Raw genomic sequence first — 13,328 nt, 5'->3', positions numbered from 1 at the left:
GAGCCCCTGCCCCCAGGCGCTGCTCCGAGTCCAGGGACCAGGAGGAGAGGGGCTGGGACCGGGGGCTGTGGGTTTGTCACCAGCCTAGTAAGGGAGGAGGGGTGTTGCCCAGGCTGCCCCCGCGGGGGTAGAGTAAATGGCTGGAGGGAGGCAGAGCCCGGCTGTCTGCTGGTGCGTTCAGCAGTTCTTCACGTGTCTCTGGAGGAGACACTTCACAGGGGACGTCCAGCGGGTCTGCCCTTTCCTGCTGCTGCCCGAAGGAGAAGGTGAGGCCCTAAGGAAACGGTCGGGTGGGCTAATGGCTGGCAAACACCGTCCGCAAATAAAGCCTCGGGTCAAATTGCCCCTTTTGGCCGTAGTCTAAAAGCCTCCGAGCAATCCTGCTGGAAAATCTACTCAGGCTTCCGTGGTCTTCCAGATAATGCTGAAGTAGCTGCAAACTATTCGCTTGCTTTGTGCAAAGTTTAAAAATCTTCTTTATTTAGTCTTTTGTGATGTTTGTTTTCCAAGAGAACGTGTTGGCCTGTGGTGGAACGTTTCTTCATACCATAAAAAATGGACCCGGCAAATACTCAAGGATGTTTCATTTCACATAGAGAGCGGCCAGATCATGGGGATTTTAGGAAATTCTGGTAAGTTGTTCCAGCACTTGAAAAGAAATGAGATTGGAGTCAATACCAGTGCCTTCCGCAGTGGTACGAATGTGACCGAGGTCAGCGTTTTAAATAGTGAAGTGGCAGCTGGTTTTAACCTCTGCTTTGGATAAAAAATAAAACTGTGGCGCTTGGTTTCCAGAGTTCAGTCTTCTGCCATCTAGCAATCAAAGGTTACTTCTAAACCCAGGCTTTTCACTACCAAGGGTGAATTTGTACGAATTAAATGCTATTTTACGCGTGTTCTAGGTTTCCCATTTCTCCTTAACTAACTATTTTTCCAGGACCTCTTCTTTTAACGTTGAGAGGAAACCCCATGCTTTGTCCTTTTCATCTGTCTCCCTCCAAGGGGAGCCACCCCTTTTGAAATCATAATACTGATCTCACCACGGGGTTGATTTCTTTTGTCTGAAAGGGTCTGGGAAGACGACGCTTCTGGATGCAGTATCAGGAAGGCTGAACCATAAAGACGAGTTCTTTGGAGAAGTGTACGTGAACGGGCGTCAGCTGAAGAAGGAGCAGTTTAGGGATTGCTTCTCTTACGTGCCACAGGTTGGTTTCTCCTGTTGTTTTTGTGCACTCTGCTTCCTTTCGTGTGAAGGAAGTGAAGCTGCTGGTGAGATGTCGTCATCTGACTGTGATTTTCAGTGGTGGATTAGCTACAAAGCAGCTAGTGAATTGTGTGAACGAATGACGGTTGTGCGAGCAGGGGCAAGATCTTGATAGCGACAGGACTAACTGCATCTTCCTCTTCTCCCCTTTTCCAGAGCGACACTTTGTTAAGCTTCCTCACCGTGCAAGAGTCTCTGACCTACACGGCTTTACTAACCCTTCAGAAACGCCCCAACGACTTCATCCAGAAGAAGGTCTGTGTTTTACCGTCTGCTCCCAGCAGGGCAGACGTTTGGTCACGTAACGCTTTCACTGGCAGCGCTTCCCATCCGCGGCTGTTTTACATCTGTGAGGGTTTGAAATCCTCGTCCTGCAGATGGGGACAAACGCTCCTGCTGAGGAGCGAGGCACAAGCTATCCTGTGCTCCCTGCCTCTGTGCAGGGGGACATCCAGGGAGTCACCGTCATGCGGGGACAAAACTCTTCCCCCCCAAAGCTGCAGCAGTTGCTGCTGCAGGAGAAGCTGCTGGTGGTGTCGCGGCCAGTTCCCCTTCCCCTGCTGGTAACCCTGTTCTCTGGGGTGTTCAGGGCACCAGAGGTGACCAGAGGGCACCAGAGGACTCTGGCTCCTGTAGGACATCTGTCGCTAACCAGGGCAGCCCCACAAAGCACTGGTCTGATAGCCCCCTGCCAGCTGCCCTCTTGACACAACAGGTGTGTTTCAGGGCTGTTGAAGGACTCTTTCCGGCCACCGTTGAGAGCAAAGGTTGGATGCTCCTGAGCAAAGGCTCCTGCTCTGTCTTCTCTTCACCCCTTCTCCACTCAGTATTTCACACTTCCCCAGAACCAGTGGGCCTCTCTGCTCCCTTGTTTTGGAAGCCAGGCCAGCACCTGGCGTGCTTCATACCTGAACTCTCAGTCTCACCTCCAAACTCTTAATCTCTTAATGGCAACTGAAGGTAAAATTCTGCTCGTTACAGAATACGTGAAAACAGAACTTAAAAAATAACAATTGGAATAATACATTTAAAGCAATCAAATGGATTATTTTAATAATAATCTTCCAAACAGAATGGATGCAGGCAGCGTACTGGGGAAGCCGTACCTTAAAATGACGTCATTTTTCTTTCATTTTTTCACTTTCGACACAGGCGTCTCAGTTGGACTGGGTTTGGTCTCTCCAAATTGTGATTGTTTTTTAGGTAGATGCGGTTATGGCTGAGCTGAGCCTCAGCCACATTGCTGACAAAATAATTGGAAGCCGTATCTTTGCGGGCATTTCTGGGGGTGAGAGGCGCCGCGTTTCAATTGCAGCCCAGCTCTTACAAGATCCCAGTAAGTACCAGTGCGTGGATGGGAAATAAAACAAAGAGGCGTCACTTTGTGCTCCGGCCACGGGCCTCCATAAAAATGGTGGTTGTGGCACATTAATTTATGATTTTGAGCCTTGTAGTGGAGTCGCTGCCACTGAGCCGTGTATCTGTGAGCACCTGGTACGCTCCAGAGCCAGGAAAACTCCAATGAATGAAAGTCAAAGTGGAATAACTGGGAGGATGAGCTGCGGGAAACAGCACCGTCAGTTCTGTCGGGTTTGAGATAGTTCTGTAAAGGGGCCAGAATCCGATGGAGCGGATACGCAGCCCGTACTGGCTGGGTTCTGGCGCCCTCGGAGCGGTGCAGGTGTGCTAGGACCGTGTCCCAGGCGGAAAGGAGCACTGCAATAGCCGAGTGAGCTGTGTGGCTGCTGCTGGTGGCTCCTGGGGAGTTCACTGGCCGTAGTTATTGCTCAGGAAGTTCTCTAAGCTCCGCAGTAAACGCTGCAGTAATTCTGTGTAGATAAACCTATAGAGAAAGCTCTGCTCCCCCCTTACCCTGGCCGAGGTCGAAGTGCTCTCTTCCCTGCTGCGTCTCAGCTACCTGAAAACAGTGGAATTCGCTGCTGCCCTTCCCCGTGCAGTAAAATCATGAAGAAAATGCAGTAACCCCCCCTCACCTCTCTCACCCATGGAGACGTATATGCTGTATTTCGACAAATCTTTGGTCACAGCAAACGCTGTGTACGTAGAGATTTCATTCCGACGACAGCTTCTCGCTGAGGACGTCGCTTGTACGTGTGCCGAAATGTCTCACTGTTGTTCTTAGAAGCAGAGCTGTACACCAGAGCTGTTCTGATAATTTTCAGATTTCACCTGAACTTAGGGGCAGGGAAAGAAGATTATGCCCTGATGCTGCCGTAGTTTTTCATGTCTTTATTCCTTGTCATCGAAACCGAACCCCTGAAGCTGGCTGCAGGGGAAGGGTCACATCAGGGCCATGTCCAGGCGAGCTCTGCTTTACACACGGAGCTTCACCTGTAAAGTCATCTCCATGCTATTGGCCAAATCAGCTTCCAAGGCAGAAGCTATAACGTGTGCTCCCTGTTTACCCGAGTTTTCACGCGATCCCTTGTTGTTCCTCAGAGGTCATGCTGCTTGATGAACCAACGACGGGGCTGGACTGCCTGACCGCAAACCAGATCGTCTCGCTTCTCTCGGAGCTTGCACACAGGGGTAGGATTGTGGTCATTACAATCCACCAGCCTCGCTCAGAGCTCTTCAGGGTAAGTGGTAGCCCCTCATGCTTTGTTTATTTTACCAGGCTTTTTAGGTTCTTTTCAGTACCAGACCCAGAGGGTCTCTTCCTTCCCCTCTGCACAGACTGAGGCTTGTCTAGGACTCCACAGCTCTGGCCTCCTGTGGTCACAGGGCGCTTTGGGACACGCGGTGCCCTGGGAATTAGTACGCGCACATCTGGATGCTGAGCCTTTGTGTTTGCAGCTGCCCGAATCAGACTGGGGGAGCCAGTCGATCCCCCGTGTGTGCGGGCACTGTGACAACTAGTGCTGCATTTGTCTTTACACGTTCACGTGTCGGTAACGCTTGCAAGCTGAGGCAGATAAAGCCATGATATGGAAAGATTAAAAAACCCCCCAAATCATTTTTTTTCCTCTTTGTGCCAAGTGATATGGGTGCACAAGCACCCCTGCCTTGCAGGGCTTCTGCTGGCGAGAGGATTTCTCCCGCCCCATTACTGTGTCACACTTTGCTCTTGTGACACATCCACCGCCCGCCTCGTCAGTGCAAGGCCCCTCCTCCCCGGCTGCCTGGGTGGAGGGTAAGGGGTCCTGAAGCCGGAGGGGAGTGGTGCTGCTCTTCTGGCCTGAAAACAGCCCTGGTGCCCTGGGAACAGGGACGGGTGGATGGTAGGTGCTGGGAAGCCTGCCCTGGTGCCCATTCACCCGGAGTCCAGTGCTGCTCAAGTCCGTAAGCCCTTCAGGGTCATCTTCCCAGCCCTCGGGGGGGGTTTACAGACTGGGGCTGTTAAGCGTTGGAGGAGGTCGCTCAGCAAGTGAAGGTGCAGTAGGAGGGAAGGCAGAAGTCCACAGCTCCCGTGTCTGCTCGTGGGTTACCCCTGTATGCTGCTGTCACGGACAGTTCTGAGCAGCACTCGTTTTAAGAGCTTAAAGATGTGTCATCTTGCTCGTGTAACCACCGGGAGGAGTGGAAGAAAGGACAAACTTCCTTTGAGCAAAGATTACTAAGGGGGTCTGAATGTGTCAAAACTATTTTTGCTGTCAAAGCATTTTTATTACAAGACAGCAGCTGTACTCAAGGATTAATGCTCCTCTTCTCAGTACGTATCACCGACGTATTAATTTTTCCCCGCAGTTATTTGACAAAATAGCCATCATGAGCTTTGGAGAAATGGTTTTCTGTGGGAACCCTGTGGAAATGATCACGTTTTTTAGTGACTGTGGCTATTCCTGTCCTGAGCAATCAAATCCTTTCGACTTCTATGGTAAGTTTGTCTAAGTCATATTGTAAAAATAGACATTTTCTGTAGACAAACAAGTTGTTTTGTTCCCCAAATTAAGGTTTTCCTAGAGATAGAAATGGGTTTGAATTCCTCCTCAGCTTTGCAGTTATTCTCAGGTCAGAGCGGAGAGAGGGCTGGGACCCTGTCACCTCCGCTGAATCCATGAAACAGCAAAAGTTTGCAGTTTTGCTTGTTCTGAAACAGCAGAAAGGATTAAACTAGCAATAAAGAAGGAATCTCAGCTTCATGAGACCTGTGGGTTCCTGGTGACGTCCTAATCTTGGGGAGAGGAGAGCGTGGGATGGGGTGAAGCTGAAAATACTGGTGCAGCAGCGAGGGTGGTTTTGCCTTTGTGAATTGGAAGAGTCTTTAAAAAGCAGAGATGGTCTGAGGTTGGAGCCACGTCTTAAAAAGCTTGTTAAAGAGCAAGTGCTGCGTTCTTCAAATGTCACCTCTGAACGTGACAAGAGAAGTTAAAAATACAGTTCAGAGCAAAGAACCAGCAGAGTACTTAGTCTTTGGAAAACTGGTCGTTGAGTAACGGATAAAGATGTCTTACCCGATGCAGAGCTCCGCGGTTTGGGGGAGCGGGCAGAGGACGAGGGGGAATCAGGGAGCCACGTCTGAGCATTCACCTGAAAACCTGGGAAATGTGTGACAAAGTCAGGTTTTCGGGTAGAGATGGGGAAGGTTAATAGCAGGGGGGAGGGGACAGGAAGGGACGGTGCTGCGTCTGTCTGGTGAACAGTTCGTACCTTTACAGTGGACCTGACATCTGTGGACACGCGCAGCAAGGAGCGTGAGCTCGCAACCTACAGCAGGGTTCAGGTGATTGTGTCGGCCTACAAAAACTCGGAGATCTTCAGCAAAGTGCTGGCAGCCATTGAACGAACAAAGGGTATGAAAGAGCTGCCGCCAATACCCTTCAAAAACAAAGACTCGCCCAGTGGCTCTTACAAACTGTGGATTCTTTTACGGTAAGACTTTATTTTTTTTCCTCTTTCTTTAAGAAAAATCTGTTTTCGTACCCATCTTTTGGGATTTTCCCCCCATATAGAAATGTGCTTTCTGGGTTGTTTTCACCTACCGCTGTTCTTGTCCCTGTCTTTTTTAATACATCACCTTTCTGTGGACGCGGTGTGTAAGATTTGTCCAAAGCCGAGTACCCTACCAAGGTGTGGTCAGTCGTAGCGAACAAGTACGTGGTTATTGTTCTCTTTCATTGCCAGGAGGACAACAAGAAACTTCCTCAGAGATAGGATGGGTGTCGTCATGCGTCTCCTCCAGAACCTCTTATTTGGCTTGTTCATAGCGTTTTTCCTTCTGAGACTAAGGAACGACCTGGTAAAAGGAGCCGTGCAGGACCGTGTGGGGCTTGTCTACCAGTGCGTGAGTGCCCCCCCCTACACAGGGATGCTCAATGCTGTGGCCCTTTGTGAGTGTCTGTCCTGTCTTCTGTGCGGCAGCAGCAGCTCCTGCTGCCTCTGGGCTGTAGATAGGAGAAAGTTCCTTTTCAAGACAGTCATTTCAAGGGTCTTAACAGTGTTCGGTCATGTCAGAGCTGACACAGCACATGAAATTTGAAGGCGAAGCAACAGGAAAAGGTGAGCCCCTCGGAGGGGCTCCAGGCTCACTGCGCTTCTGGAGGGATGCTCCCTGAACCCTGCCTCTGCCTCTCGCCGCTGGCCCGTGGCGGGGGCTTTATTCCGAGCTGTCCAAGAGCCCAGCACCTGCCTGCGGCATTATAAAGGCGGGACAGAGAGTGGGTCTGCGGTTAACATCTCTAGTGAGATCAAAACCAAAGGCACGGGAAGTACAACACAGCTTGTTGTTACTAATTAAGCATATTGAGATTTAAGAGCATTATATGATGACTGGAGGGTGCTTCTCTTACAGCTGCCACACTTACACCAACAGTAGTTTCTGTTTACAGCCCTGAAAACTGTTCTGCTCATGTAGGGACCACGGCGCTGTGGCCACCTTGAGATCCGAGCACCTCAAGGAACTCTCCAGTGAGAGCAGTTTTCAGGCGGTTGATTTGTCTGCGAAGAGAGGAGGCTGCCCTGCGTGCTGCCTCGTTAGGCCTCTCCTTACACCCACCAGCTTGTGCAGGCTGCAGGGAGCGCATTTTGCATTTGTTGTGGAGGAAAAAGTGATGAGACTGGTCTAGACAGAATGTTCCTGATACGTTCTGAGTTGTCTCTGTGCTTCAGGTCGTTTTTGCTAGTAACAAGTCTTGGTTTATTGAGTGGTGATTTAACCTATTTCTTACGTGTTTAACCCAGTCTCACCTTTACGTGCGATCAGTGACCAAGAAAGTAAGGATGGCTTGTACAAGAAGTGGCAAATGCTTTTAGCTTACATAGTCCATTTCCTGCCCTTCAGCGTCATCAGCGTGGCGATTTTCAGCACCTTCATTTACTGGTAAGCACTTGTCCCATCTTCGGGATTTTTCAGGTTTCTTTTGTTCCCCGTTTCAATTCCCGCGGCAGCAGCAGGCCCCTGGCACAGCTTCCCGCCAGGGTCTGAGTCGTACAGATGCGGCTCAAGGAAAGGTGGCACAGCTTCAGCCCTGCTCTGTCAGGCAGCGTTAAAACAGTTCCTGAGTAAGTTACCACTTCTCTAGGTAACTCGGGAAGTTTTAACGGGCCCGGGACACTTATCGCTCTGGTGTCGTACCAAGAGCAGCAGGAAGTGTCATTTTACATTCTGAAAGATCGCAAGAGGAGAAAAGTGTGGAAGGAACAGTATGTATGGGACCGTAACCAAGTGTCGTGTCTGCTCGTGTGACCTCTCACCTTCCACTCGCTTACTCTGAGCTAGCAGAGCCCGAGGCTGCTCGTCTAAGCCCACGCAAAGTGATAAGGGCCAGTTTCTGTTGCTCGGGCTAGTGCACGAGGACTTCTGGACGCTGGGAACTCATCTGCCACGGGAACTCTGCAATAGCTTTTGCCCCATGTAGAAAAGCCCAGGGAAAAAGATCACTCTGCTCTTCTCTTCACCTGATTCTTTCCACTTGGGATCTCAGGAACCGTCAGCTCCCAGATGAAAAGACAAAAGCCATGGGAGGGAGATCTCTGCTCCTCCAGATGTGAGGATTTGGTGCGCGGGTTGGGCTTTTGTAGTTTGGTGCTGATGTGGAAAGCAGCCGTTCTGTTCCAGCAAGGCCATCCTTCTTGTTGTCCCCGTAGCTACCTGGGCTTTTATTTCTGCCGGCTGTTGGTGCTGCCAGCTTCAGGCCGTGCTCCCTGACACGTCCTTTGCCACAGACAAGTAGAAATTACCCCTCCTCCCACTGAGGGTGTAGGGGCTGCTGTGCTCACCGGCCCGTCTTTCCTGCCGGACAGCGAGCTGGTTGCTGGGGGCAGCCCTGTGGAAAGCACCTTGTCAGGCTCAACAAGGGACGTTTCTGGAGCCCCTGAAGATCACGAGCCACTGTTTGTCACGCTCGCAACTTAATGAACAGGAAATTTGTGTGGGCAGAGACTTTGCCCTTGTGCTTTGGAAGCTTCAAACACAATCAAAAATCGAGCGCGGATCCGGTTAATGGATAATATTTACAGGTATTAGCCTCCACGTGTCTTCGTTATCTTGGGGTTGCTTGGAAGCCATCGGGGATGTGTCAGAGTGATTGCATGGTGCCCTTAGACCTCTTAGGGCAAGCAGTTTCTCTGTGAAATTTTGAGGATCGTGTCTGCGCAGGACTAGACTTTCCTGAAGGGTCTTTTTTGGAGAGACTTTGGTAGCCTCTGGTATGTGCTTTTACAAGCCATTCCTCCCCGAGTTTGTGTTCGTAGGGTCAGACAGACCCAAACTCGTCGCTGATCAGACAAGGCTGCTCTGGCCAAGAACAAATGCAGCTGCTTTTGCAATCAAGTCCACGTACTCTGTTTCTGCGGGTTTTCAGAGCTGAAGAGACCCCTGGGAAATGTTCTAGCCCTTTATATCCCCCCACCATTCTACTGCTGTGATACTCTCTCTCCCGAGTTGTTTTGGGATTTTCTCCTCTTTTAGGCTTTCTCCTCTTCCTATTCCTGTCCCAGGTTGACTCGCCGGTGTCTGCGCAGCTCTCTGTAAAGGATTAGAGCGCCTCAGAGGAGGTGCTGCTTTTATGCCAGGACTTTGGAAAGCTGTTTCTTCTGCACCAATCTGTGCCTAAAGGTTGTGAAATAACTGCAAGCTCGTTAAATGTTTAGAACTTGAAGAGTCAACGTTCAGCCATTCAGCTCATCTCAACAGAGATGTTCATTATCTGCACAAGGACCTTCTTTAAATAAGTGACTTACATAAATAACCCTAAAAGGAGGAGGAGGATGGTTTAAGGCATTGTAAAAGCCACGGTGGTTACCTTGAAACAACACGGGTTTCTGCTACAACTGCATCTTGACATAACCCTGTTTAATCTAGGTGGAGAAGATCTAACACGACATTAAGTGGATTTCCTTTCCGTTAAGGCTCCGAACAACATACTAAGGGTTGAGGCATAAACTGTTCACTTCGTGGGCTGTTAATTGCAGAAAAATAAATAAAACCAAAAATGAAAGCTAGCTTCCAAGTTCAGTCCCCAGATGCTGTTTTTTTAAATGTTCTTTTGCTCGCTTTCTCACAGGACTATAGGCTTGTATCCCGATGCTTCCAGATTTGCAATTTTCTTTGCCGCTATCTTAGCGTCTCACATAATTGGTGAACTACTGACGCTTGCGGTACTTGGCGTGGTTCAGAACCCAAATATAGTCCAGAGCGCAGCGGTGCTGCTTAACTCGGCGGGTGTCATTGTGGGAACAGGACTGGTAAGGTAGGAAGAAGTTTTATTTCGTTACGGGGTCTCTGTTCAAGTCATCTGCCCACAGACTGTTCCGTTCTGCACAGACACAGGTCGCAGTGGAAACAGAGAGCAGCTCTTACCCTTCGGAGGTAGAAGCACCTGATCACGTTAGACCTTGTACGAAATGCACAAACCAGAATAACTTTAGATACCAACAAAGAGATTAACTTTTTTGTGTCACTTTTTGCATATAAATCGAAGATAAACCTAAGCAGTTACTATTGACTGGCTCAGCTGAGTTCTCTGCCTTACGCTGACGTTACGATGTGGAATGCTGTGCTCATGAAGGGAACCTGGAAAAAACAAAAGCTCCTACAACTTTGAGTAACCTCTGGAAGTTCTCAGACACTGAACAGTGGTTTAAAAACAGGCCGTGGTGTTCTAGGTGCCGAAATTGCCCGGTCTCGTTCAATAATGGTGGTTCAAACTTTTCACGTCCAGTCATTACTTTTGCTTTGGTATTACTGTTCCAGTGAAACGATATTCAGCCTTTTGGTTTTGAAGATGAGTCGGGGGGTGGTGGTGGCGGTGGTGGCGGTGGTTTCCTCCTGTGGAAGCCACGTGTTTTTGCTGGGAAGGTTTACACCGAGTCTTGTTGTTTCCAGTTTATCTCTGCAGCGTGAAGAGCGAACGACTTCACAGCGCTCTTTGTGACTGCCCACAGAGGCAGCCCGCACGGCTGTGTCCTCACTTAGCACTGACGAGGACTTTGTTTGAACACCCTGCAGAACTGTTTCTGTAGCAAGCGACGACCCAAGCTGAGAGCTTGTTCTCATTTGGGGCGGAATTGGCTCTGGGAATGTAGCAAAAGCCACTTTAATGTCTCTGTTTCTTTAAGGACCATCGAAGAAATGCCGACACCTTTTAAAATACTCAGTTATTTTACCTTTCAAAGATACACCAGTGAAGTTCTTATAGTAAACGAGTTTTATGGCTTAAACTTCACATGTGGTAAGTGTTTAAAAGAAGAAAATCAGCCTTTAAGCCAGTAATTTTAACGAGATGTTGATGCTTATTTTCCCTCTACATACAAAATGCCCTGATAAAAAGAACTTGAGTCGTTAAAGCTTATTAATTAGTGAAGACTATAACGTCATATCAGCAAGCCGAAGTTTGACTTTTCCAATCCACCACTTCTCATTCTGTTAGTTTTCCGTCTTTCTCCTCTTCACCTGTTCCTTCCCCCCCTCTCGGGGGCATTTTGGGAGGCAGGCTGTGCAGCCTGTCTGCAGCTTGTCGGAGCCGTGTAGCACAAAGGGGAGATCGATGGAATTGCACCATGTAAGATCAAAGATCAGTGCCGGGAGCACGGACAGGGACACCTGGCCAGATGTCTAGTAGCAGTGAGGCTTCAGCTCACACACATTACCCAGGCACGTGTGGGGCCAGACAACAGCAAAACACTGGAGCCAGCCAGGTTGGCGGGGTCAGCAGCTGACATCCGCCAGCGGGGGCAAAGCTTCCTGCCTTGGAGCTGCCCCAGGGTACCGTGGGGTCCATAGCCAGGTGTCTGCGCTCCTCCCCATGGCTGCCTTGTCTTTATCCATTCCTCTCTCCGGGCCCTCTTCCCTTCAGAAAATACGGCACAGATTAACTGCAGAAACACAGGGCTCGTCTGATCTTACACCACACTGGTGAGAAATAGTGCCGGGGGAGCAGCTCATCATTAAATAACGAACGTTAGGCGGAGGCGTGGTAAACGTATGAGCCAGATACTGATGCTGAGTTTCCATTTTTCTGATTCTCCTACTAAAGGAGTGAATTTTCTCTTCTGACAGGAGGAGCCAACAGCTCCACGAATGCTGCGTGTGTTTTCTCTAACGGCGTTCAGTTCATTGACGAACACTTCCCCGGTGCGCTGTCGCGCTTCACCATGGATTTCCTCATCCTCTATGCTTTTGTGCCAGGACTTGCCATTTTAGCGCTTCTGAGCTTCAAAATAAGAGAGACAATTACTGACAGGCAGTAGAAAGCAGCGGTTCTAATGCCATCTAAGACTACGCTTGCAGCTTCGGTTGAAGGCTTAAATTGTTGGATTTTAGATTGAATTTAAGTGATTACGCGTACAGAGCCCATTCATCTGCTCATCCTTGTTTCTAGCTGGATGTTTTCCACCTGAAGAACCGTGCTTTCGTCAGAGTGCGCATGGCTTCCCGCTGTCGGTATTCCCACCCCGCTCCCAAATCGGCCACAACCAGCAATATGCCGTGGTTTAAAGGACTTCCCCACGCCGGTTGGGTCAGCTGTTGCTCTCCGTTTCTCAGAATCTTTTCCGCCATTAAGCTGTGTTTTAACCATTGCCAGTAAGCAGAGGGGTGCAACTGGGAGTAAATACACAATTTCTGGAATTGTACATTAAGTCCTGTGCTTTGTTTTGATACCAGCTGGGGGCTTGTAGAAGGGGATTTTGCTTGTAGAAGCAAATACGTGTAACTAAAGACAGAATCAAGAAATCACTCCACTTTAATCTGATGCATACTCAGCAACCAATGAGTACGGGATCTTTAAGCAGCATTAAAGTTACCTGCTTTTGTCGTATAAATGACTAAATCAGAGAAGACAATTACTTATATCTGTTCCTTCTTTTCATTATCAAGTTCTACATCTTGTTTTGGAAGCAGTTTGTGAATTACTAGAACAAGATTTCTGTTTGTTAATAAAATGTCAATTCAACTGAGGGGGAAAAAAAACCCCATGCAAGTTGTTTGCCAGTTCTTGGAAGCGATGTCGTTTACGTCTATGGGAATTGTTCTCGTGGGCTGACTCACATCCCAGAGTTTAATTTCTCCACGTAATAAATATAAGCCACCTCAAAATGGAAAGGCCACAGACAGAATTTCTACATTTTGTAACTGACTTTTCCTGTTCAGTGATGACATAACTTACTACAGCGGGAGAGCTAGAGATTTCTCTGAGGTGAGTACAGTTGTATCTTGAAATTCCACAGTAACATAATCAGTTTAATTAGATCGTTTTGAGATGATGCACTTCGTAACAAAGTGTTTGAAATCCTCGAGTCAACACAAATTCTCCAGCGTGAGGCTGATTTTTTTTCTAGGATCTTTATCCATAATGTTCTGAGATACAAACATGACATCAGAAAAACATTTGGTATTACAGATATGTTAAAAATAACTTTAAAGAGCTGGAAAGATCCCACATGAGGTGTTTGCCTTTCCCACTTTTATGTGTGCGTAGGGTTGTTCATCAGGGACCGTTCTTAGGATCTGGTCTGCCAAGAGTGTCAGTCAGTTTCTTCACCCTCAAACCCATCTCTGAACAATCTGAGATTCCTTTCTCCCCACTCTTAAAACTGTTTTAAACGCTTTTTAACTTTAGACAGAATGAACAAACAGCTCTTTTTATTAAAAACATAAGAGCAG

The 13,328-nt window shown here is 48.6% G+C and overlaps 1 protein-coding gene across 1 annotated transcript in view; it reads left to right on the top strand.

The window, feature by feature from the left end:
- The window catches only part of ABCG5 (ATP-binding cassette, sub-family G (WHITE), member 5), a 12,164-nt gene extending 250 nt beyond the window's left edge, over positions 1–11,914 (top strand). The window contains exons 2-13 of the mRNA XM_010132930.1: positions 511–632; positions 1,069–1,205; positions 1,421–1,519; positions 2,468–2,600; positions 3,725–3,864; positions 4,973–5,102; positions 5,884–6,097; positions 6,350–6,555; positions 7,406–7,544; positions 9,730–9,915; positions 10,784–10,896; positions 11,724–11,914. Coding sequence (XP_010131232.1) covers positions 511–632; positions 1,069–1,205; positions 1,421–1,519; positions 2,468–2,600; positions 3,725–3,864; positions 4,973–5,102; positions 5,884–6,097; positions 6,350–6,555; positions 7,406–7,544; positions 9,730–9,915; positions 10,784–10,896; positions 11,724–11,914 — 1,810 coding nt within the window. The remainder of the gene's footprint in view (positions 1–510; positions 633–1,068; positions 1,206–1,420; positions 1,520–2,467; positions 2,601–3,724; positions 3,865–4,972; positions 5,103–5,883; positions 6,098–6,349; positions 6,556–7,405; positions 7,545–9,729; positions 9,916–10,783; positions 10,897–11,723) is intronic.
- The last annotated feature ends 1,414 nt before the right edge of the window (positions 11,915–13,328 follow it).

Source organism: Buceros rhinoceros, unplaced genomic scaffold (genome assembly GCF_000710305.1).
Source record: "Buceros rhinoceros silvestris isolate BGI_N320 unplaced genomic scaffold, ASM71030v1 scaffold17033, whole genome shotgun sequence".
NCBI lineage: Eukaryota > Metazoa > Chordata > Aves > Bucerotiformes > Bucerotidae > Buceros > Buceros rhinoceros.
This window is presented reverse-complemented; position numbering and strand designations above follow the sequence as displayed.